This window comes from Lepus europaeus, chromosome 1, assembly GCF_033115175.1.
Source record: "Lepus europaeus isolate LE1 chromosome 1, mLepTim1.pri, whole genome shotgun sequence".
In the NCBI taxonomy this organism is placed as follows: Eukaryota; Metazoa; Chordata; class Mammalia; order Lagomorpha; family Leporidae; genus Lepus; species Lepus europaeus.
The window spans coordinates 134,722,991-134,748,718 of record NC_084827.1 but is presented as its reverse complement, the minus strand read 5'-3'; the positions used below and the strand labels follow the sequence as shown (position 1 = coordinate 134,748,718).

At 41.3% G+C, this 25,728-nt stretch overlaps 1 protein-coding gene across 2 annotated transcripts in view; it reads left to right on the top strand.

Annotated features, from left to right (window-relative positions):
- Nucleotides 1-25,728, top strand: part of STAT4 (signal transducer and activator of transcription 4) — a 146,878-nt gene that overhangs the window by 5,686 nt on the left and 115,464 nt on the right. The window contains exons 1-3 of one of the 2 annotated variants that reach the window (XM_062189375.1): nt 13,542-13,612; nt 15,961-16,089; nt 17,597-17,741. In XM_062189375.1, the coding sequence (XP_062045359.1) occupies nt 15,962-16,089; nt 17,597-17,741 (273 nt within the window). In that variant the 5' untranslated portion in view covers nt 13,542-13,612; nt 15,961. Of the gene's footprint in view, nt 1-13,541; nt 13,613-15,960; nt 16,090-17,596; nt 17,742-25,728 lie in introns of those variants that run through there. The other variant, XM_062189370.1, reaches the window with a different exon arrangement.

Here is a 25,728-nt window from a genome sequence, read left to right as displayed (position 1 = left end):
CACCTTTGTGCAGTGAACAAACTGAACAGCTGTTCTCTGAGATCCTGGTCCCCTCTCGCCTTGTTTGTAAGAAAGCTCCCACAGCACCTGTTGCCCCGGCTTTGTTTCTCACTGCCCAAAAGGATGCGAATCCTAGTGCTGCAGCCATGCCTTCCCTTCTTCGGGCAGGTTCAGCATCCTTGTTCTTCCCCATCTGAATACAGTTCTTTCATTCTTCACTTGTTTTTTGTTAACCTCGTCTGTTAGCTTTTTCTGACGACTTCAGCTCATTTTGGTCATTATTCTGCATTTGTGGGACATTTGTGCTTAGCACTGTCATTCAACTAAGCACTTGTGAGTTCCATATGCTTATTTTGTCTCCTCTGCCAACCCAAGCCTAAATCATTCTCATTGTGAAGGGCATAAGGCAGGAGCCCAGTAAATCTTTCACATGGAAATGAATGGATTTCCAAACAGTGTACAGCTCCGGCACACAGAGGAGTCAGTGGGGACTTCTGCTTTGGGCTGAAGGATTAACAAGGGTTAGGGTCGCTCGATAAAATCCACTTAAATTAGAATCTTACACATATACACACTATAAATATGGCTCATGTATATATCAAAAAATTATCTCTTGTTGGACTAACATTCAAATTTAACTGGAAGTCTTCTTTTGCAAAATTTGAAAATGTTTCTATGCGTAGATTTACCCACCCAGAGCAAAAAAATGGTCAGTGTTTTGTTGTTGTTGTTATGTTGTTTTTTTTTGTGTAGCTATTGTGAGTGGAATTGCTTTCATGATTTCTTTCTCAAGAAGTTCATTGTTGGTACTTAAAAATCTTAGTGATTTTTGTATATGGATTTTGTATCCTGCAACTTTACTGAGTTTATCAGTTATGATGTATTTTGTTGAGGTCTTTAGGTTTATCAATAAACAGAATCATATTATCTACAAACAGGGGTAACTTTACTTCCTTCTTTCCTATTTATAAACCTTTTATTTCTTTCTCTTACCTACTTGCTCTGGCTAAGACCTCCAGTATTATATTGAATAAGAGTGGTGAGAGAGGAAATCCTTGCTTTGTGCCAGATCTAGGGGAATCCTTTCGGCTTTTCCACATTTAGTATAATGGTAGTTGTGAGGTTGTTTTATACATCCTTTACTATGCTGAAATATAGTCCTTCTATGCATAATTTATTGAGACTTTTTATCATGAGGAGATGTTAAACATTACATAATACTTTTTCTGCATCTATTGAGATATCACATGATTTTTGTCCTTTATTCTGTTGATGTGATGTTTTACATTAACTGATTTTCATATACTAAAAAATCCCTGCATCCCATTATTTTTTTGAACATAGTGAATGGTCATTTGATGTGCTGTTGGATCAGAGTTGGTAGTATTTTATTAGGAATTTGAGCATATATGTTCATCAGGGAGATTAGTCCATAATTTCTTTGCTGTTGTGTCCTTGTCTGGTTTTGTTAGCACGATAATGCTGGCCTCATAGATGAGTTTAAAAGAATTCTCTCCTTTTCAATTTCTTGGACTAGTTTGAGAAAAATTGGTGTTAGTTCTTTCTTTAAAGTTTGGTAGAATTCATCAGTGACTCCATCTGGTCCTAGGCTTTTCTTTGTTGGGAGATTTTTAATTACTGATTCAATCTCCTTAAAAGTTTGGTAGAATTCAGCAGTGCAGCCATCTGGCCCTGGGTCTTTCTTTTTGGGGAGATTTTTTATATTATCATTACTGATTCAATCTCACTACTTTTATTGGCCTGTTCAGGTATTCAGTGTCTTCATGGTTCAATTTTGGTCAATTATATGTGTCCAGAAATTTTTCCTTTTCTTCTAGGTTTTCCAATTTGTTAGTATACAGTTGCTCATAATAGTTCCTAATCATTCCTTCAATTTCTGTGATATCAGTTGTAGAGTCTCCCTTCTCACCTCTGATTTTATTTATTTGGACTTTTTTTCTTAATCTAGCTAGAGATTCATTGATTTTTAAAGTTTTTATTTATTTGAAATACAGAAGCAAACAGATATTTTTCATCTGCTGTTTACTCCCAAATGCCCACAACAGCTGGGGCTGAGCCAGGTGGAAGCCAAGAGCCTGGAACCCAATCCAGACCTCCCACATAAGTGGCATATAACTGGATCATCCCCTGCTGCCTCCTAGGGTGCACATTAGCAACAAACTGGAATCAGAAGTTGAGCCTGAACACAGGTACTCTGATAGAAGATGCAGGCATCGCAAGTGGCATCCCAACCATTGTGCCAAACACCCACCCCTAACTTTGTTTATTTTTTCAGGAAATCAACTGCTTTGTCCACTGATCTTTTGTGTCTTTTTAGTCTCTAATCTATTTCAGCTCTGATCTTTATTATTTCTTTCCTTCTTTTGGAGGTTTGGTTTGTTCTCGGTTTCCTAGGTCCTTGAGTTGCATTTTTAGGTCATTTACTTGAAATTTTAGGTTTTTGTTGGAGGTATTTTGGAATGTAGGTGCTTATTCTGTAAAACTTCCCTCTTTTAGAACAACTTTTGCTATCTTCCATATGTTTTGGTATTTTATGTTTCCGTCTTCATTTGTTCCAAGGAACTTTGAAATTTCTCTTTTGATTTCTTCAATGGCCCATTGTTCATTCAATAGCATGTTGTTTAGTTTCCAGTATTTGTACAATTTCTAAAGTTTCTTTTTTTATAGTTTTATTCCATTGTAGTCAGAAAAAAGATACATGGTCTGTGTTCATTTTTTTTTAAATTTATTGAGACTTGCTTTGTAGCCTAATACATGGTCTATCCTAGAGAATATTCCATGTGCTACTAAAAAGAGTATGCAAGACACTTCTATTGAATGGAATGATCTGTGTGTATCTGTTAGGTACGCTGACTCCATAGTGTAGTGTAGCTCTAATGTTTCTTTGTTGATTTTTTGTCTGGGTGATATGTTCTTTGGAAGTGGGGTGATGAAGTCCCTCACTATTATTGTTTCAAAGACTATCTCTTCCTTTAGATTTAATGATGTTTGCTTCGTAAAATTGAGAGCTCTAGTACTAGGTGAATATACATTTAAAATTGTAACTTTTTTTGAATAAATTCCTTTATCATTGACTTTCTTTGCTTTTACAGTTTTTGTCATTTTTTAAAGGATGTATTTATTTATCTGAAAACAGAGTTACACAGAGAGAATGAGACAGAATCTACCAAAATGGCTGCAATGGCTGAGCTAGGTCAGGCCAAAGCCAGGTCTCCCCCATGGGTGGCTGGGGCCCAGGGACTTGGGCCATCCTTCACTGCTTTTCCAGGTGCATTAGCAGGGAGCTGGGTAGGAAGTAGAGCAGCCAGGGCTTGAACTGGTTCCCATATGGGATGCTGGCACTGCAGGCCACAGCTTAACCTGCTGTGCCACAGCACAGGCCCTATGAATAATAATTTTTAAAGAAAATGGCAGGGACCAGTGCTGTGGCACAGCAGGTTAAACCATAGCTTGCAGCACCAGCAACCCATATGAGCGCCAGTTTGGGTCCTGGCTGCTCCACTTCTGATCCAGCTCCCTGCTAATGTGTCTGGGAAAGCAGCAGAGGATGGCCAAAGTTTCTGGATCCCTGCCAATCCATGTTGGAGACCCAGAAGAAGCTCCTGGCTCCTGGCTTTGGCCTGGCCCAGCCTCTGCCATTGTGGCCATTTGGGGAGTGAGCCAGTGGATGGAAGATCTCTCTCTCTCTCTTTCTCTCTCTCTCTCTCTCTAACTATGCCTTTCAAATAAATAAATAAATAATGAAATTCTTTAAAAAAATGATTAATTAGTTAAATAATTATTTGAAAGGTCGAGTGACAGAGAAAGGGGAAGAAACAGATCTTTCATCTAGTTTCAAACCCAAAAAACTCAGGCTGGACCAGGCCAAAGCTAGGAGCCAGAAACTCCATCTGGGCCTCCCACATGGTTGTTAGGAACCCAAGTACTCTGGCCATTATCTGCTATTTCCCAGTGCATTAGCAGGAGGCTGGACCAGAATTGGAGATAAACTTGATCCCAGGCATTCCAACGTGCAATGTGGGCATCACAAGAAGCAGCTTAATCTGCTGCACACAATGCCTGCTCCACAGGCTTTGTCTTCAGGTCTCTTTTTGTCTGATAAAAGTCTAACTAATCCTGCATGCCTTTTGGTTTCTGTTTGTGTGGAACATCTTTCTTCCTCCCTTCAATTTTCAGTCAGTGTGTCTTGACCAGTGAAGGAAGTTTCTTGGAGGCGGTGTATTATAGGGTCATTTTTTTTTTTTTAATCCATTGAGCCAATCTTGATATGTAGAAACTTACTTCCCTCATTTCAAGCATTTTCTTCCAGTTGAATTTGAATCTCTCCCATTCTTCCTTTCTTCTGTATCTTAGGCATTTGGTAGTTTTCTGTGATGATAAGGTTTGATTATTTCCTCTTTCTCTTTATGTGTCTGCTGATAGGTTTTATACTTCCATGTGTTTTCATAAGGGTAGTTATCTTTCTTTTACTTCTATATGTAGGACTCATTTAAGCATTTTTATAAGACTGGTCTGGTAGTAATAAGTTCCTCAGTTTTTGTTTATTTTAAAAAGTTATTATTTTGACAGTTTCTGAAGGTTAGCTTTGCTGGATATCATCTTGCTTGGCAGGTTTTTTCTTTTTTTCTGTAATTGTTTTTAGAATTCTCTCTTTGATGGGCCATCAAAGAAGGATGTACCTTTCTCTGAAGGGAGGAGAGAACTTCCACTTTGACTATGGCCTTGTCTAAATAAGGTCAGAGTTTGTGAACTCAAGAGGCTTCCATAGCCTTGGCAGCTCATGACAAGAGCCTCAGGTGATTACTGACATCATAAATAAGAGTGTCCATTGTTAAATCAATAATGGGAGTCACTGTGCATTTACTCCCCATGTAGGACCTCTGTCCTTAATGTGTTGTACTATGCTAATTAACAGTAAAACTAGTACTCAAACAGTACTTTATACTTTGTGTGTCTGTGTGGGTGCAAACTGTTGAAATCTTTATTTCCTATATAGCAAGTTGACCTTCTGTATATAAAGATAATTGAAAATGAATCTTGGGCCAGCGCTGTGGCTCACTTGGCTAATCCTCCGCCTATGGCGCCGGAATCCCATATGGGCTCTGGGTTCTAGTCCCAGTTGCTCCTCTTTCAGTCCAGCTCTCTGCTGTGGCCTGGGAAGGCAGTGGAGGATGGCCCAAGTGCTTGGGCTCTGCACCCACATGGGAGACCAGGAGGAAGCACCTGGTTCCTGGCTTCAGATCCGTGTAGCTCCGGCCGTAGCAGCCATTTGGGGGGTGAACCAACGGAAGGAAGATCTTTCTCTCTGTCTCTTCCTCTTAATGTCTATAACTTTACCTGTCAAATAAATAAATCTTAAAAAAAAAAAAGAACAATAGCAAAAGAAAAAAATCACTTATGTGGTGAAGAAAATAAAGTTTCACATTAAAAAAAAAAAAGAAAATGAATCGATGAAGAATGGGATGGGAGAGGGAGTGGGAGATGGGATGGTTGTGGGTGGGAGGGAGGTTATGGGGGGAAACCCGCTATAATCCAAAAGTTGTACTTTCAAAATTTATATTTATTAAACAAAAGTTTAAAAAATTAAAATTTTTAAAAAATAAAAAAGAGAATTCTTTCTTTGGCTTGTATTTTAACCATTTCACTGTAATATTCTACACTAAGGACCTTTCTCTGGTCAGACTTATTGGGGGCCCTTTGGGCCTCCTACTTGGATGTCATATATTTACCAAGATCAGGGAATTTTTCAGCTCTTATATCATTGAACACGATTTTTATAACTTTTTACTTCTCTTCATCTCCTGGGACCCTCAAAGTTGGAATATTTGTTCTCTTATTGGTATCCTACAAGTTTTAGAAGCTGTCTTTATTTTTTTTTTTTCCTGACTGGGATATTCCAAAGCAATCTGTCTTCAAGTTTCTAAATTCTTTCTTCTGCTTGAACTAGTCTGTTGTTCAGACTCTCAATTATATTTTTATCTGATGTTTTGAGTTATTAATTTGCAAGATTTCAGCTTGGTTCTTTTTCATAATCCTATCTCTTTGCTGGATTTTTCATTAATATCATGAGTGGTTTTTTAAATTTCTCTTGTATCTCATTGAGTTTCCTTACAATCATTCTTTTGAATTCTTTATCAGATATTCCATCCATATTTTTTAATTTGAGGTCTGTTTCTAGAGAGCTATTGTGTTTTTTATAAGCATCATGTTATCTTGCTTCTTCATTCTTCTTGTCCCTATGTTGATATTGACACAACTGGTAAACCTATTGTCTCTACCAACTCTATAAGGTGGTTTTCTGTAGTGGAAGACTTTCTCCTGAAGATATGTCTTAGAATGTTGTTTTGGTTGGCTGCATTGCCTTTGGTTCCATCTGGGCAGTATAGTACAGCATTCCTATACCTCCTTCTGAAATGATGCCTTGGGGTAAGGTGCATGGAGCAGAGTTTGGAATCCTGTCCATCCTGGAGAGCTGTATGGGTGTGGGCAGTCTAGCAGCCCAGCCAGGTGAGGTGCATACAACAGCGGGGTAAGGCTCCCACTGTGTGGCCACTTCAGCCATGGGAGAGATGACATTGGAGTTGTAGAGTGTTGTAGATGTTTTCTCAAGCACTACTGGGGCAGCCTGACTGTCAGAAGGGACTTCTGCACTGACTGCCAAGAGCATGAAGCATGAGGGAAGAATTCCCAGGACCTGCAAGGACAAGTATTAATGGCACCAGAGACCTCTGGTGGCTGTAAAGGGGACATCAGGGTGTGGACCACTGTGGCCTTTCCCTCAGGACCTGCACAGATGAGCACCATTGACAGTGGGACTGGTAGAAGACTGGTCCCCAGGCTCCTCCATGGTGCATGCTGGTGGCAGGTGGCCAATTGGGCAGTGGTGGCTAACGGGGGTTGTGTAGCCCAAGAGGCTCATCCCCAGGCTAGCTCAGCCTTCAATGGAATTAAATTAAAAATAGATACAAGAGGCTGGCACCGTGGCTTAACAGGCTAATCCTCCGCCTTGCGGCGCTGGCACACCGGGTTCTAGTCCCGGTTGGGGCACTGGATTCTATCCCGGTTGCCCCTCTTCCAGGCCAGCTCTCTGCTATGGCCCGGGAAGGCAGTGGAGGATGGCCCAAGTCCTTGGGCCCTGCACCCGCATGGGAGACCAGGAGAAGCACCTGGCTCCTGGCTTCAGATCGGCGTGATGCGCCGGCTGCAGCGGCCATTGGAGGGTGAACCAACGGCAAAAGGAAGACCTTTCTCTCTGTCTCTCTCTCTCTTACTATCCACTCTGCCTGTCAAAAAAAAAAAATGATACAAGAAAAATATCTGGGTAATCTCCAAAGATTTGGAAACTAAATGATACAATCAGCATCCAATCTTGTTAGTCAAAGAAAAAAAATCACAAAGGAAATTAGAAAGCATTTTAAACAGTATGAATGAAAATTAAAACACAATATATCCCAAATTGTGGAGTACAGCTTAAATAGTAGAAAGGGGGAAATAGGTATATGATTTTATTAGGAAAGAAGAAAGTTTCAATCAATGACTACAGCTTTCTCTGGACACATGAGAAAGAAATGCAAACTGAAATGAAGGGAAACAAAGACAGGAGCAAAAATCAATAAATTAGAAGGCAAAAAATCAGTGAAACCAAAAGCTTGTTCTTTGAGAAGATCAATAAAATTGATAAACTTCTAGTCACACTCTCCCAGAAAAAAAGGGGGGAAGATAGAAATTACCAATATTAGGTTATTGTAGATTTTACAGATATCAAATGAATAAAAATATTATATACAACTTTATGCCTATAATAACAGTTTGGACAAAATAGATTTCTTGGAAAGGCATAAACTATCAAAGCTCACTCAAAAATAAATAGGTGGGGCTGGTGCTGTGTTGTAGGTGGTAAAGACGCCACCTGCAGTACCAACATCCCATATAGGCTCCAGTTTGGGTCCCAGCTGCTCCACTTCTGATCCAGCGCTCTGCTGTGGCCTGGGAAAGCAGTAGAAGATAACCCAAGTCCTTGGGCTCTTGCACCCATGTGGGAAACCTGGAAGAAGCTCCTGGCTCCTGGCTTCTGATCAGCAGAGCTCCAGCCATTGAGGCCATCTGGGGAGTGAAACAGTGGGTGAAAGACCTCTTCCTTTCTCTGTCTCTCCTTCTCTCTCTGTGTAACTCTCTGCCTCTCTGTAACTCTATCTTTGAAATAAATTAATAAATCTTTAAAAAAAAAAAAAGAAAAGGTAATCTAAATAATCTGATACCTAGTAAAGAAATTGAGTGTATAGTTTAAAAATTTCCCACTAAGATGGGATTGGTATTTGTGCAGTGGCTAAGATGGCATTTGGGGGCCTGCATCCCATATCAGAGTTCATAGGTTTGAGTTCCAGCTCGACATTTGATTCCAGTTTTCTGCTAATACAAACACTGGGAGGCAGCAGATGATGGTTCATTGGTTCCAGGGCCAGTGTTGTGGCACAGTAGGCTAAGCCTCTGCCTGTGGTGCTGGCATCCCATATGGACACTGGTTGGAGTCCTGTCCGCTCCTCTCCCAATCCTGTTCTCTGCTTATGGCCTGGGAAAGCAGTAGAAGATGGCACAAGTGCTTGGGCCCCTGCACCCATGTGGGAGACACAGAGGAAGCTCCTGGCTCCTGACTTTCTCTTGGCCTACCTCCGGCCATTGTGGCCATTTGGGGAGTGAACCAGCAGATAGAAGACCTTTCTCTCTGTCTCTCCCTCTCTCTCTCTGTAACTCTACCTCTCAAATAAATAAATAAAATCTTAAAAAAGAGAAAAGTTTGGTTCCTGTCACCCATGTGGGAGACTTGGATAGAATTTCAGAACCAGTAGATGCAAGATTTCCCTCTCTCTCTCCCTCTCTCTCTCTCTCTCTCTCTCTCTCTCTCTTATTTTCCCTCTCCTTCTCTCTCTCTCTGTCTGTTCTTCAAATAAATAATTTTTTTAAATGCCCACTGAGAAACTCTGTGCAGAGATGGCTTCACTGGTGAATTCTTCCCAACATTTAAGGAAGAAATAATATCAATTCCACACAATTTCTTATAGGAAATTGAAGCAGACAGAGGAAAGACTTTACAACTCATTCCAAGACCAGCATTACCTTAACAATAAAATCAATCACAGACATTACAAAAACAGAAAACTACACATCAATATGTCTCATGAGACTAGACACCAAAATCCCTTCTAAGTAATAGCAATTTAAATCTGTCAATAAATCACAACTAGCTGGTGGGGAGTCCAGGAATCCAAGTCTAGTTTAACATTTGAAAGCCATGCAATTCATCACATTAACAAACTAAATAAGAAAAACCATATGACCATGTCAACATGGTCAAAAATGCAAAAGACATGTTTGACAGAATTCAACATTTATTCATAATGTTAAAACTGTGGGAAAAATAAAACAAAGAAGTGAACTTTCTTAACCTACGAAGGCTATATATAAAGCTTATACATAACATTGTACTTACTTCTTTGTGAAAGATTGGATGTCTTCCTCAGTAGACCAGGAACAAAGCAAGGTTATCATCTTTCATCACCCCTATTCAACATTGCACAAGACGTCCTGGCTGTTGTAATTAGCAGCTAGAACTTAAATTTTTAATAAAAATGCTATTTACAATCACACAAGTAATTTGGCACAAAGCCCACAAAATAAGTATAGGATTTGTATGCAAAACCATGATGAAAGAAATTGAAGACCTAAATAAATGAAAAAGCTATGCTCCATTTCTTTTGAATGTTCATTCTTTTCATTTCCTTCAATACTACCGTAACAAAAATAGTAGCAGGCATTCAAGAAGCCCAAGGAAATGGAGGAGGTATGCAGTGGAGACAAAGGTAACTTGGTGTGGATCACCAGACACGGTCATCACACCTCAGCACTAGGTGTATTTCACTGAATATTTCTCTGTAAGTTTTGTGTCACATTTTCCCCCTCTTCAACTCCTTTTGTGTTTTCCTCTTTCCCTTTCTTTCTCTTGTTCTTCCTGTTTGCTCCACTCCTCAAATTTCTATTTACATCTTTCCTCTTTCTCCTATCATCTCAAGTGGCTTAACCCATGTCTTTGATTGACCTCACCAAACCTCTATTTCCTGAACCATCAATTGGAGAAAAAAACGATACCTTGGGCCAGCGCTGTGGTCTAGAAGGTTAACCCTCCACCTGCAGTGCCGGCATCCCATATGGACGCTGATTTGAGACCCCGTTGCTCCACTTCTGAGCCAGCTCCCTGAGAAGAGCTTGGGAAAAGCAGCAGATGATGGCCCTAAGTACTTCAGCCCTTGAACCCACGTGGGAGACTTGGAGGAAGCTTCTGGCTCCTGGCTTTGGCCTGGCCCAATTCTGGCCATTGCAACCATTTTTGGGGAGTGAACCAGTGGAATGAAGATATCTCTCTCCTTTCTCTCTCCTCCTCTCTCTGTATCTCTGCCTTTTAAATAAATAAATAAATCTTTTTTTTAAAAAAATGGGTGTTGTGAGGATTAGGTAAAACAATACATGTGAAGTTCTCAGTACCATGTTTGGCAGAGAGTTGGAGCGGAATAGGGCTGTAATTATTTTAAAGTACATTATGATTTGTAAGCTGCAAGGCTTCTGAGGCGGCAGTAGAGGGAGCACAGTCATTGGGAAGTTGACTCTAGAGAACAGGGAGAATATTAAATTCTTTGTACAACACTGTATGCCTGATCTGATGGCGCTTGAACAACCTGCAAGAGGGTCTAGGAAGACCCACGCCAGCCTGTCCTGTCCCATAATCCTTCTGGAGCACTCGTGCGGTACTAGCAGATGCTACCATGAATTGTTCAATGTATCTTTCGGTATGTACACGTTCTGTCTGTCCAGCATCCAACCCCAGATCACCCCAGTTTCCTCAAGACATGCAAGAGAAGAAGCTAAGAGGGGAGAAGAAAGCGCCCCACCTTACCGATGGAAACCAACAAATGTTTCCATTCGTCGTACAAGGATTGGGAGAAGGTTTAGCTGGCTGGTTCTTTCTTCTTCTGTGCACCTCTAACACAAGCAGCTCTACTTGTCAGAGTGGAGAAAAAACACAACAGAAACACCGACTTTGAATCCACTCTGCCTTTTTTACGGTGTGAACCTGGCCACCTCACCTGACCTCTCTGAGTGGGGGGTTAACCTAGTGATCGCTAATGCTCCTCGAAACTTGACGGTCACTCCATTACTAACAGTGACGACTGACTGGGCATCTCCCCTTTTCTCCTCTCTTCTATTAGATGTTTTACTCCTCCCAGAAATTTCATGTAGAATATAATATCCTCACTTTTTAAAAGATTTATTTATTTGAAAGGTGGAGTCTCAGAGACAGAACACACACACACACACACACAGAGGGAAAGGGGGGGCAGAGAGAAAGCTTCCATCTGCTGGTTAACCCCCTAAATGGCTGCAATGGCCAGGACTAAGCTAGAAGGAAGCCAGTAGCCAGGAGCTTCATCCGGGTCTCCCATGTGGGTGTGGGGGCCCAAATACTTCTGCTGCTTTCCTGGGTATATTAGCAGGGAACTGGATCAGAAATAGAGCAGCTGGGATATACACTGTTGCCTATATGGGATACCAGTGTCACAGGCAGTGGCCTAACCAGTTATGCCACAATGACAGCCCCAATATACTCATTTTTACAGACAAGGTATTTGGGGCCCAGAGAGGCTAGGTGACTTTTCCAACTTTGTACCACTAGAAGTTGGCACTCCAGAACTAGAATCTACTTTTCTGAAAGTCTGTAAATGGAGACTTCTCTTTTAGGATGAGGCAACAAAATAGTAGATGTAGGGCTTCTTTTTTTTTGCATCAAAATAAACCTATCTTTTAACATCATTTTCCATGAACTTTTTGAAGTAGCCTGTATCTCATTAAAACTTTTTTGTATTTGCGATATGCTGAAATGTTATTTCTGTGTGTGTTGGGCAACTGACAGTATTAATTTTACTTTTTCTTTTTTCCTCTTTTAATATCACTATTAGACAATTTAAAATTAGATATATGACTTATGTTTTATTTCCATTGGGCAGTGCTGGTGTGGACAGGAAGTGTATCAAGAATTCAGAACAGGGAAAGTTGCTATGGGTTCTGGTCTTACAGTAACTTCTCCATGGAGAAGGAAGAGAAGTGAACAACTTAGGGGGAGAATTTCCAGTACTAAAATGTTCATGTGTATTTAGGCAGCAGAGGAGACTTGTATGAATCGACTCTTGCAGGGAACAAAATCTCCTGGAAACGTTGGGCCAAAGGGTCCAGAACTTGGAGTGCCAAAATTGGGACTTTTTCTTACAGTGACCATTTCCCCAGGGGAAAGCCAGACGCTTTCCAGTAGCTTACAGAATCGCCCGAGTCAGGGACTTTGTACACGCAGAAGCTCCTGGAAACCGCAGCGTGGCCACACAAGCCAGGACCAGTAAATATAGAGGGATATAGAAAACGAGACTCTGGGATTGACCGAGTTATTGGGGGCTGGGGAGGATAAGGGAGAGGGGTACATTTCAGCACATGAAAATCATGTCACCTGGGGAGGACAAGAATCCAAGAGGGGTCCCTGTGTGATGGCTGGGGCGGTGGGAAGTAGGCCTTTTCCCCGGGCATATGGCTCTAGGCATGCGTGATCAGGTTGGGTCACAACTTCCACCTTGCTTTTCATCTGCCTTCCTTTATTTCTGTCTTTATTCTACAGGACCTTGGTCGCACTTTGACTAGGTAGCAAGGAGTTAGTTACCAGCTCCAAGGAAATGAACTAACAGCATGGATAGGGAAAAGCCAACGTGGTGGCTTAACTCCTTGTCACTGAGTCACCTCCCTGCCATGCCGAGGCATTGAGAACCAGGCGGGAGCAAGGCTCCTTCCAGCTCTGCAGTTCTAGAACAGGCCTATGTCACAAAGGCGGGAGGGGGAGGGACACACCAAAGCCACCATAGCTACCAGGTGCTGGGCCAGTAGGGGTAGGCACTGGCGGCCTACACAAGGGTGGCCCGAGCCTCCGGTGAGCGAGCCCCAAGGAGCGAGCAGTGAGCGGATCCTGCTGGCGTGCGCAGCACAGGGAGGTCTGTGAATCTGGTGTTTGGCCCCTGCTGTCTACTCTTTGACCTCAAGGGCGGGCTCCCCGGGGTAAGTGGGTCTGATGGTGAGTTTACCACGGGTAAAGAAGTTGGCAGGGGGTTCGCATCCTCTGGGGAACTCACTGGAGATAATGAAGAGAGTGTCACAAGCCTCCCCCTTGTTCCGCCCGCTGGGGCCACCCGCGGTTGGGACTTGGCTGGAGGGAAGAGGGCGCCCTCCGGGGGTGGGTGGGCTTCAGCCTGACGCCTACCACTCCCCTTCTCACCTTCTCCACCCCCCACCCCCACCCCAAGATACCTAGAATAGAGAGTGGGTGGGAACCTACCCAAGTAAAGTCCCAGGGCCTCAAACCCTGACGCACAGGAAAGCCTCAAGTGGGAGGAGAAATGCAAATGTCCCGCTGACGACGGTGGCAGCGGCTGCTGGCCGGGGACCGTGAGGGGGCGACTCTGGCTGTGGCCGGGAGCGCGGCCCGGGAGCGGGGACGAGGCAGCGCCGTGTAAGTAGGGCAGCCCGCGCCCGCCGTGGTGTTGCCGCTCCCGACGGGGACACACGTCTCCCTGCGCGGCGCGCCCACGGCTTTGCTTTCCCCGGGCGCTTCGGCCGCGGCTTCCCTTGAACCTGTCTGAGGAGGGGTCGTCGTGCAAAGAAGGGTCCCACGCTGAGGTTCCCGAGCGCGGCCCCGAGGGCGGGGAACCTGGGCGCGGGCGCTGCGGGTCGGGGGCGGCTGTGCGGAGGCGGGTCCGCACTCAGGGCCCGCACGGAGCCCTGTCCTGGCCCGCTGGGCCACGGAGTGCCCGCAGGACAACCAGCGAGTGCGCCCGGGCAGGTGGGAGCCCCTGCAGGCCGTGGCTCACGGAGCCCAGGGCGCCGCTCGCTGCCAGGGTCTCGGGCTGTGGGGACTGGAGCATCAGCCCTTAGAGCGGGGTCCCTGCCGGGTGGCGAGCACGTCCTAGCGCCAGGCGCGGGCACCGCGAGAAGTTCATGGACAACGGAATGAAAATGCTGCTTTCGGTGCAAAAAAAAGGTTGAAATCCGTGTATACGAGAGATCCTCAGAGTTCGTGGAAAATCTACAGATTTTAAAATTTTTTTTTGCACCAAAGATAAACATTTAATTTTGTTTTTTTTTTTCATGTATATTTTAGCTTTGTATATATAATAATCTTTTCAACCTCCACTCCCCCTTTGTCCAGCCCTGAGATTAGCTTTTTGGAAGGAAGCCCCTGTTTTAGGACTGAACTACCTGTAATAGAAGAATTTCTTAGAAAAAATATGTTTTTATCTGTATCATAGGAAGGCTTTAACAATAATAGTAATTAAAATGGTAATGCTGTTTTTAGCTGGTGTTGTCTGTTGTAGAGAAAATGGATAGAGCTCTGGCAGGACAGTGTCGATAGCAGCATGGGAACGAATGTTCCAGTTTGTGTGAAGAGATACACATCCAATATCAGCAAGACAACTGGGTTGGCGTTAGGAAAGCTAAGGTCCATCGCTAAGAGTCGCAGCGTCCCAGGCAGGCGTCATTTCACCAATTTGGTCTTCATGGTTTTTTTTTTCCTGGAGTAATGCTGACTATCTCTCTGCACTATTCATAGCAATATCAAGGAGTGCCATTCACTGCTGATTTAATGAGCATTTATTAAGCACTTACAACATACCTAGAATTGCAATGTGTAAAGGTCTTCAAAAATATAATCTGAAAAGTCGACCTTACTTCTTTTTTCACTTGCTTTCACTTTAAAGACATTGGCAATGACTTTCTTTCTATATGTTTTGGATCATTTACTGGAGTTTATGAAAATGGTGCTGTTCGAAACCTGGAGAATGCATAGATAAAATGTACCATCGTGATGTTCTAAAGGCAAAAGCAAATCTTAACATACCTGTGAGACATATGGAAATACCACAATCGTGATTAATTATGTAAAAGAGATTTTTTTCCCTTGACCTAGTATGGCTGAAAAACAATAAAAAATTTAACTTTAAAAAAAAAAAGACTGAAATTTCAAGATGTCATATTAATTTTCCTGAAAATAAGAAATAGATCTATTTTTATCAAAATGACAATTTGTATCCAGTGTGGTTTCTTCCTCAAGTAACTTGAGGGTTTAACTACTGTCAGATGCACATCAGAGACAAAATAAAGGTAGACTTTAAAATTTTGCCTAGCCAGAGTGAATCATCACAGAGACGAATAAAAGTATCCATTGATTGAGAAATCTCTTGAGCTGAAAGAACTAGAACTCACAAAAATGCATCCATGAAATTCTTCAGGAAGCTAAGATAGAATTTGATCAGAAGTCAGAAACATAAAACTCCTTCTAGAAGCCAGCAACTCTGAAGTTTTTAAAGTCAGTTTCATATAAAAGAAGGTGTTATTGGGTATTCCTCACATAAAAAGCGTAAGACCATCTTAGGAGATATAGCAAATTTACCTTCAAGTTCCTCCATGTGTACTAGTGCGGAAAGACCAAAGGATAGGGAAGGAGTTTGCTGAGAGTGTGAACCCATGTAGACAGCTGGAGGTGTGCTGTGCAAGAGGGACACAGTCTTCCTGAAGAAGGTGGAACAGAGATGAGATTAGAACAAGGGAGGATGTAGTTTGGGGGCAGAAGAAGAAAGTTATCCCATCATTAGGGAGAAGGAAAAATGGAAAGGAGTTGCTGTATCTGGATTGAAATCACTTTTTCCTTTCTGACTATAGTTGGGTGACCCTAAAACAAGAGAATGCTTTTTTTCCCCAGTTAACTAATGGACAGCGTCGTCTGAAATCTAAGGAACACATGTACCACAGCTATCAATCAACAGTACTTTCAAACTCTTAGCGTTTCCCCTTCTTTTACAGCATGTCTCAGTGGAATCAGGTCCAACAGTTAGAAATCAAGTTTTTGGAACAAGTAGATCAATTCTACGATGACAACTTTCCTATGGAAATTCGACATCTGCTGGCCCAGTGGATTGAAAACCAAGACTGGTAGGATCAAACATACTTTCCCTAGATGCTGATGTACATAAGCCCTATGCTCTCTCTATGTGGATTTATTCTGTGGGCCACCCTGGACTCAGTCAATAAATGCAAAAGAACTGCTTCAAGGTTTGAAAAACCTTCTCAAAGGAGGGAAATGATTGTCCTTTCTGGTTCCATCCATTGTAGATGAAAGTTTAAAGGTTTTGGTGCTATGCCTTTTGGTAGGCCAAAGCCCCAGCAATTTTTTATATATGAAAAAAAATGAATCTATTGGTTATATCAATTCTCTATCACACACTCAATGTAAATATTTTTCCTTAGGAACTCCCATCCCATCATTTCCAGGAAGCTCTCATTCCCTGGCCCCAAAACCACTCCACACTGCCCCCAACTGTTTACACAACAAACTTCTTCCCTATTTCTTGCTCCCTTCCTGTATACTCTTAGAGTTTTAGGGGCAACTTGAAGGCAAATAATAAAGTCAATATTTACTATGCCTCCTAAGATCCTTTTAAGGCTTTCTGCATGAGGAGTACCTCCCCAAAGCTTCTTTTGTCTCAGAGTGCCCAATTCACAGTTTTCAAAACTCTGCCTACTGTGCACAATTTAAACTTTTTTTTTTTCTCTAGTCATCCTTCTTTTATTGTGACAAAATATATATAATAGAGTCTGCCATTTTTAGGTGTTCCATTCAGTGGCATTAAGTATATCCATACTGTTCAGCAACTATCACCACTATTCATCCACACATTTTCTTCTTCCCAAACCGAATCTCTATACTCACTAAACAATAACTCCCAGTTCTTTCCAACTTCAACCCCTGGCAACCACCATTTTATTTGCTGCCTCTATGAATTTGACTACTCCAGGTACTTTAAAATAAGTGGATTCATACAATATTTGTCCTTTGTTGCTGACATTTTACTTGGTATAATGTTTTCAAGGTTCATTCATGTTGTTACATAGATCAGAATTTTCTTCCTTTTTCAAGTTTCCATTGGATGTAAACACAGCCCTTTGATCCAGTCAATTCTGTCATCTGTCAATGTCTCCATTTGGCTATTGCTAATACACTTACTATGAATGTTGGTATGTGAATATCTATCTGTTCAAGTTCCTGATTCCAGTTCTTTTGGTTATATCCAGATGTGAAGTTTCTGGTTTATATGTTAATTTTATGATTAATATTTTGAGTAACTGCCATCATATTTTCCACAGTGGCTGCTCCCACCAGTAAAACACAAGAACTCCAATTTTTCTATATCCTTGACATGAATTATTCTTAATAATAGCCATCTTAATAAGTGTAAAGCAGTATCTTATTGCAGTTTTGATTTGCAATTCTCTAATTGTTAGTGATATTGAGCAAGTTTTCAAGTGTCCAATTTAATTTTTGAAAACCTTTAAATGCTTATCACTGTGGAATAGATTTGCCACTTTTAAATGAGCATGGCAAAAACCTAGACACTTTACAAGGTTTTTTCCTGTTGTGTAATAGCACTTTATTTTTTAGGGAGGCGGCATCTAACAATGAAACCATGGCAACAATTCTTCTCCAAAACTTGCTAATACAATTGGATGAACAGTTAGGCCGTGTTTCCAAAGAGAAAAACCTACTCTTGATACACAATCTGAAAAGAATTAGGAAAGTCCTTCAGGTGAGAATGCATTCTACTTTTTCAGAATATGTGCATGTATATATCTTAAATTCAGTCTAAGAAAAAGAAAAGCACCAGAAAACACAAACATCTACCCTTACATAAGTGTACTCTTAAAAAAGTTCCTGGAAAGTGGAATTAAAAACTAAATTAATTTGTGCACAAATATTTTTGAAATCCATAGTTTTTTCATGATACATATTTTCCATGAACTTTTGAAAGACCCTTTGCATTATTTTCCAACAAAATTTAAGGGACAAAAATTTGTGTTTTCTTACTATTTAAAAATGTTGTGCTTTTATTGCCCAATATTTGCTTCTCATGAGGGTTTTTTGGTAATTTTCAAAAATAAGGGGTTTTTTAATTGACACCTAATAATTGTACATGTTTATGAACTATGGTGTGATATTTCTGTTCATGTATACATTGTGTAATGAGCAGATCAAGACAAATAGCATATTCATCACCTTCAATATTTCTCATCACTTTGTAGTGAGAACGTTCAAAATCCTCGCTTACAACTTGTGAAATATACAAAAATACACCATTGTTAGCTGTAGTCACTCTACTGTTACACTGTAAGTGAAAAGGGTGTGTGTTTGTGTGTAGCTATGGTCAAGTTCAACACTACTAGGACAGAAGCTCAAAAGACAAAAATGTCATAGCTGTCCTCCCTCGCTTTTGTCTTTCTTTTTTTTTTTGACAGGCAGAGTGGATAGTGAGAGAGAGACAGAGAGAAAGGTCTTCCTTTTTGCCGTTGGTTCACCCTCCAATGGCCGCTGCGGCCGGCGCTTCTCGCTGATCCGAGACGAGGGACGGCCGTTCATGGCGAACGCTGCCGAGCCTCTCGTTCTGGCCTGCGGGCCCCTCATTCTGCCTTCCCCACCCGTGGGTGGTGTGTGGGTAGCAGGGGTGCGGAAACCGGCCCGACCTCTGCTGTCCCCGTGCTTTTGCGCGCGGGGGGTGCTGGGGTCCTGTGACGTGGCAGGCATCCCTCGCTGATCCGAAGCCAGGAGCCAGGTGCTTCTCCTGGTCTCCCATGCGGGTGCAGGGCCCAAGGACTTGGGCCATCCTCCACTGCACTCCCTGGCCACAGCAGAGCTGGCCTGGAAGAGGGGCAACCGGGACAGAATCCGGCGCCCCGACTGGGACTAGAACCTGGTGTGCCTGCGCCGCAAGGCGGAGGATTAGCCTATTAAGCCACTGCGCTGGCCGCTTTTGTCTTTCATGTGACATTCCAGGGTGAGGATTGTTCCCATTCACATGAGGAAACATCACGAGCATAAGCATCCTTCCCTATTTGATTCAAATCCCACATCCTTGAAAAGCGTTCATTGGTATGGTCTGCCCCCATAGCAAAGGTTCTCTCTAGCAGAGCCCATCTCTGTGTTTCCATGGCACCCAGAACACATCTGCAAATTTGACAGTCAGTATAATCTATATTAGTACTATTTCTGCATGTTTGTCTTTTCCCAAAACTGTGGGTTCCTTGAGGAAAGGATTTTGTAATCACCTTTGAATTTGCAGCACCCAGCATGAACCAGGACCTAGAGTTGATGTGCAATGTTTATTGATTAAATAATGAATGGAGTGAGTTGGGGATGGAAAGAATGAAAGGCAGTTAATACAGAGCTAAACCCAGAGGTGCTATTTTATAAACTTCGAACATGGGTTGCTGTGATATTTACTGAGAGCCTATACAACACATGTAACATAAAAATACCTTGTGCCATTTCTCTGCGAGGCATTCTTAGGGTTACAAACTTATGAGATGTACATCTTTTAGAAAATTTAACCTAGGTTGTAGTACAAACGTGCTTGGCCTTACTAACATTTAGAGAGGTGTATATATATATATATATATAGAGAGAGAGAGAGAGAGAGAGAGAGAGAGAGAGAGAAAGTTTTTTCTGTTATTTGGATTGCACTAGTCAGTTTTGCCCTTTTAATCCCTTACAAATCTGCATGACACTCTGCCAGGGGTAGGGATATCACATATTGTTAACAAAACAGGATGTTTGTAGTGCACATCAAACTGTCTTGTACGTTATTGTTGGCCTCATTAGCTTCGTGTTCTAATCAATAAACCTGGATCAGGGCTGGCCTACTTTGACTCACAAATCAAATGATCACTGCCTGTGTCTTGTGTGGCCTCTGACCAAGAATGGGTTTTACATGTTCAGCAGTTGTAAAAATAAAGATTTTTAAATCATGAAATAAAATTTAAGAAGAATATTTGTGATACAGGAAAATATGAAATTCAAATTTCAAAGTTTTATATTTTATCTGAAGATGGGCATGTTCGTTGGTTTCTGTATTTTCTGTGGCTGCTTTTGCACCATAATGGCTGAGTTGAGAAGTTGGTACACAGACCCTATGGCCCACATAGCCTAAAATAAGATGTATGTCTGCATTATATGTGTGTGTGTATATAATGTTTGTCCCTTTTTAGAAAACTTCACTGTCACCTACCCTAAAAGCAAAGATCCTGTAAGTCACTTTACTAGAGGTGCACAGAGGTATCAAATGGATAATGCATGGTCTTTGGAATTAAGAGGATCTGAGTTAAAATTCTGGCTTCAAATGTGGCTTTCACCAACTCGCTTCATCTTCCTGAGTCTCTGTATCTGCTAACATAAATGAGGATGATCGTTCTTTGCTTTGGGGAATTGTGAGGAAGACTGCGGCATTATTCTGACAAAAAGCAGGCTTTCAACAAATGGTTCTTATTCTCATTCGTAGGGAAAAAGAGCAGAATCTTCTTAGTGTAAATCAGGCTCTTTTGTTCTTGACGGGGATATGAGACTGGTTGCCTGTCCTGTCAAATGAATCTGGCTAGAACCTCCCTTCTACCTCCTTCCTTCACGGCTCAAGAATCTGCCGGGAATCCCAATCACATTCCCCTCAAGCACAAACTCTACTGCTTTCGTCATTGGCTCACCAGCATCGTTCCTCTTTAGAGCTTTCCCAACAAATTCCCAAAGCTCCCTCACCATCCCTGCCCAGGGAAAGGTAGATCCACTGCTTGTTCCCAAATGCAGCACATTCACTGTGAAATGACTCTGAGCCCCAGGATGGTCCCGCCGCCAGGATTCCTCTACTGTCCCCCTTCTCCCAACCCAGTCCGCATCCACCCCTAGAGAACCTGCCCAGGGAGCTGGCACAGCAAGAAACCTTCCACAGGCTTTAGCCCTTGTTCACACCTCCCACTGAGATGTGAACTTATGGCTGCAAGATAACAGCCATCACCTGTTGTCCCTTTCACCTGAGCTGGTTGTGTCTAACCAGGTCACAAGGTGTTCCAGGGTAGGTTGACTTCCTTTTGTAACCTTCCACCCCCTCCCGCCATGATCTCCTACAAACAAGGAATTCAAACAACAATTTGGTTAAGATAGATAGTTTTTAAATCTTATTTTTAACAGAGTCATAACATTGTATGTATTTATGGCATGCCATATGATGTTTTTATACATGCATATACTGCGTAATGTTCAATCAGATAAACATATCTCCTTAAATATTTAACATTTCCTTACAATGAAAACTTTCAAAATCCATCTTCTAGGACTTTTTAAGAGAAATAGGCAGTTCATTATCATTATAGTCACCCTACTTTTAGTAGACAACAAAGGTTTTCATTCCTATCTAACTGTAACCTAGTACCAGGTAATCAACTTTTCCATAACCCTTCCTGCCCCTACTCTCTCCAGCTTATTAAGACATTGTGAGCTAGGTAAAAAACTTGCTTTTTTTGTGCTTCTATAATTTTTATTTTATAAACTACACTTGTTGGGAAATTTTATTAATTTAGAAAATAATAGCAAATAATAATAAAGATCATTGTCAGCTACAGTTTTACACCTAAACAGACCCACATTTTGTGCTTTTTTATCTAACTTGTCCTATTCCCTCTAAGTTTTTCTTTATAGGACAATTTTTTTTTTATAAGACAAGATTTCCTCCTGTTCTACAAAATGAAGTGAAAGGCTCCTATCAAAAAGCCAGTGACACTGCGCTTCTCTGGCTTGAACATTTTCATCTTCTGGGGTTTTAAACAAGGAGCAAACACTTGATCTTAGCCAAAAGGCTTTGTTCTAGACCCTGTCTAGCGCACTTGGGCCTCATTCCTTTGTAATCATAACCTCTACTCTACCACCAATGGCTCTACTCCCAACCTGTGTGTACTGATGGTCCTCTTCCCCACTTAATGCTGTATAATTGTTCAAACCTGGTAAATGCCAGTCTTAGGATCATTGGTTACTCCTCTCACCCTGTCTTTTATGACCTTGTCTAATTATGATCAGAGTCAGTGAACTTGGAAGGCTTCCATAGCCTTGGCAACTCATGACGAGAGCCTAGGGTGGTTACTGGCACCATAAACTAGAATGTCAATTTGTTGGGTCAACAACAGGAGTCACTGTGCACTTGTTCCTCATGTGGGATCTCTGTCCTTAATGTGCTGTACATTTTGATTTAATGCTATAACTAGTACTCAAACAGTATGCTTCACTTTGTGTTTCTATGTGGGTGCAAACTGTTGAAATCTTTATACTAAATTGATCTTCTGTATATAAAGAGAATTGAAAATGAATCTTGATGTGAGTGGAAGGGGAGAGGGAGTGGGAGAAGGGAGGGTTGTGGGTGGGAGGGAAGTTATGGGAGGGGGGGAGCCATTGTAATCCATAAGCTGTACACTGGAAATTTATATTCATTAAATAAAAGTTTAAAAAAAAAAAGGAGCAAACAATATGGTACCTGGGCAACTAATAGGTATAAGGCAAATTTATTTTGGTGCTTTATTGAACAGCTAAGGTCTCTGGTTATGATACTTTAATCAACTGTGTGTGATATGGTTAAAATTGGCCCAGGCTGCTTGGCACTGGACTGCCAATTCACCCAAGACCAGAGTTGATGCAAGTGTATTCAAGAGCCCACTTGTGGGAAGAGCAAACCTCTTTAGTCCCAAAAGTGCCTTTCCCAATTTGCAAGCTAGCAAGATGACTTTTAAAGGAGGAAGAAGAGGTAAAGCGGGAGTCGGGAGCCTGGGGAGCGAAGGATAGCACCAGCTGAGTGTTGGTCTCCAGCCAAGGCAGATGCTGTGAACACCATTGTCTGGCTCATCTTGGCCCCTCTGCTGGGAGCTGCCTCGTGTCAAGGCCTGGAGAAAAGATTGCAGATTGAGTTAAATGCTGGCTCTGTCACTTATTTACAGTCTCTGGCCTCAGCTTCCTTAGCGGCTTAGAGGAGTAACATTGGTGCCCACTCCAGAGAGATGAACATTAAACACATGGTTTGCAAAGCATACAGTAAGGTCTGTGTAAGAATTTTCTAGAAATAGGTATCTGCCCTAGATATTTCAAGAATGCTGTGCCTTTTTCTTGGACTTTAAAAAATAGTACAGGCTTTATTTTTTAGAGAAGTTTTAGGTTTACAGAAAAAAATGAGTTTTCCGAAAGTACAGAAAGTCAGTCCCCAAAAGACAGATGTCATTCATTTTCCCTGATTTGTGGTAACTAATATACAGAGTACAAAAAATTCATTGTATATGAGCGAAATTGATACTTTGAGATTTGATTATTGTTTATAGCCATTGTCTTTAAAGGAACAGTGTTTTTTCCACTTACTACTACTTGCTGAATTCTGTATTTAGTGTAGGGTTAAGCTTGTAATTGTAAGCTAAACTCAAAGTATGTCCTTGTGAAAATTAAAAGAAAAATAAGTAAAAGAGGGAGAGGGAGGGTAGGGTGAGAAGTATCATTATGCTCTTAAAACTATATATCTGAAATACTGGAAAAAATAAAAACTTTTAAGTTACCAAATACTCCTTCTCCATCCACCCACTGCTCCATTTTCCTGTATTAGCTAGTTGCTTTTGCATAGTACATTAGTTCCAGTTGATGAACTAATAATGACAAGCTCTTATTAATCCAAAGTCCAAAGTTACATTAGAGTTCACTAATAATTCTACGGGTTTTGGCAAGTGTGTAATGTCAAGTGTCCACCAATACAGGATCATACTGAAAGATTTCATTGCCTTTAAAACCCTGTCCTCCAACTAGTCCTCCCTCGCTTCCAACCAAAACTCCAGAAACCACTCATCATTTCTTCTCCGTAGTTCTGCCTTTTCCAGAATGTCATACAGTTGGAATCACACAGCAGGTAGTCTTTTAGAATGGCTGTTTCTCCTAGCAGTATGCATTTAAAAGTTTTTCTATGTCTTTTTGTGGTCTGATAGCTCATTTCTTTCTGTTATGATTATGTTCCCTTGTGTGGATGTACTACAGTTTGTTTAGTCATTTTTGGCAACTATGAATAAAGCTGCTATTAGCATTCGTGTGTGGGTTTTCGTGTGGGCAGTTTTCGGCTCATTTGGGTAAATCCCTAACAGTGTGACTTATCTTGTACTTTCTGTTGCAAACTTCCTTTTCTTATTTCACCTTCTTCTCTCTGTGTTTCTTTTACTGCTGTATCTCTAGTGCCTAGACACATGGTAGGTGATCCATAAACAGTTTCTGAATAAATGAATGGCTATGCAGATTACTTAAATAAAAATGAAATCATGTTGCATGTACTTTTTAAAATATTTATTTTTTATTTAAAGATGATAAAATTTAAGAGCTGTTTAAAATATCAAATAAGTGTTTGTTCACCTCAAGGAATATTTTTTCCCATTCAAATGAATGAAAAAACTATGGAAAGCATTAAGAGGTGAGATATAAAGGCATAATGCATAGACTATGTAAAATTTCTTAAGAAATGTTTGTCCTCAGTAATGTAGGATGAATGGCATGTTCCACTATTTCTTCCCTTTAAGAGTAGTTGTAAACTATACAACACACTCCTCCACAAATCTAAATAATAAACTGGCTTCTAGTGTGCTCTGGTTCCCTGGGTTGCCAGAAGTCAGTTGTGAGAAGCATGCATTTGAATGTCAAAGCTGATTCCTACTGCCAAACTTCTCATTCAAGGACTCCATGGCACTGGAATCTTGCACCCATCAATGCACCCATCAACCCCTCCTAATACAAATCATCAAATAACTCTGGCTTTCAAAAGCTGTCATTGACATGTTTATACCCAGGTGGTATCCTGAAGCTTCCCATGTTTCTTCTCTAACTCTACTATTCTCTCTCCCCACCCAGAGAAACCATTGATCAAAATTTGCTTTTATCAATCTCTTTCTGTTATGGTTTTACCCATATGTCTGTATCCCTAATCAATAGAATATCTAGGTTTGCAAGCTGCTGAGTTTCACATAAATGAGATTACCCTGTATGTACACTCCAGCAACTTTCTTCACTTAACAGAGTTCCCGAGATTCATCCTCATAAATGTGGGTAGCGGTATCTATTTTCATTGCTGTGTAATTTTCCAATTTCACAATTTATCCATTTTATTGTTGATGGGCACTTGAGTTATTTCCAGTATTTCTTTGCTACTTAGAACAATGGTGGACATTCTTGTGTGTGTCCCTGGGTGCCCATGTGCAAGATGTTGTCTGGGAAAAGCACTTGGGATGCAGCTGCTGAGTCCTGGGTTGAGTACATGTTTAACTGATCGACATCATGCCAAAAGCATCTTCCAAATATCGTTATACAAATTTATATCACAAGGGCATGTGCACTGGCTCCGTGGCCTTATGCATGCTTCTTGTGGTTGGAGTGAATCCATCTTAATTCTTCAGGACACTTTTTGCTCTTTTCTTACTTTATTAAAATATGTACTTACTTGCAAGTATTTCTTGCTCATGTAAGCATCTAACCTTGTATATTTTTATGTGGTACTTTTTGTATACTAAGATACTCCAAAAAAGTTCATAGGCAAATGGAATTAAAACATAAGTTTATCTTGGTACGAAAACTTTTGAAATCCATGCACAATTTTTTTTTCAAAATATGCATTTTACTTGAACTTTTTGGAGTGCCTGTGTACGTTGGTATATAGTGCTCATGGTTTGTGCCTAAAGAGTCCACAATTCCACTTTTGA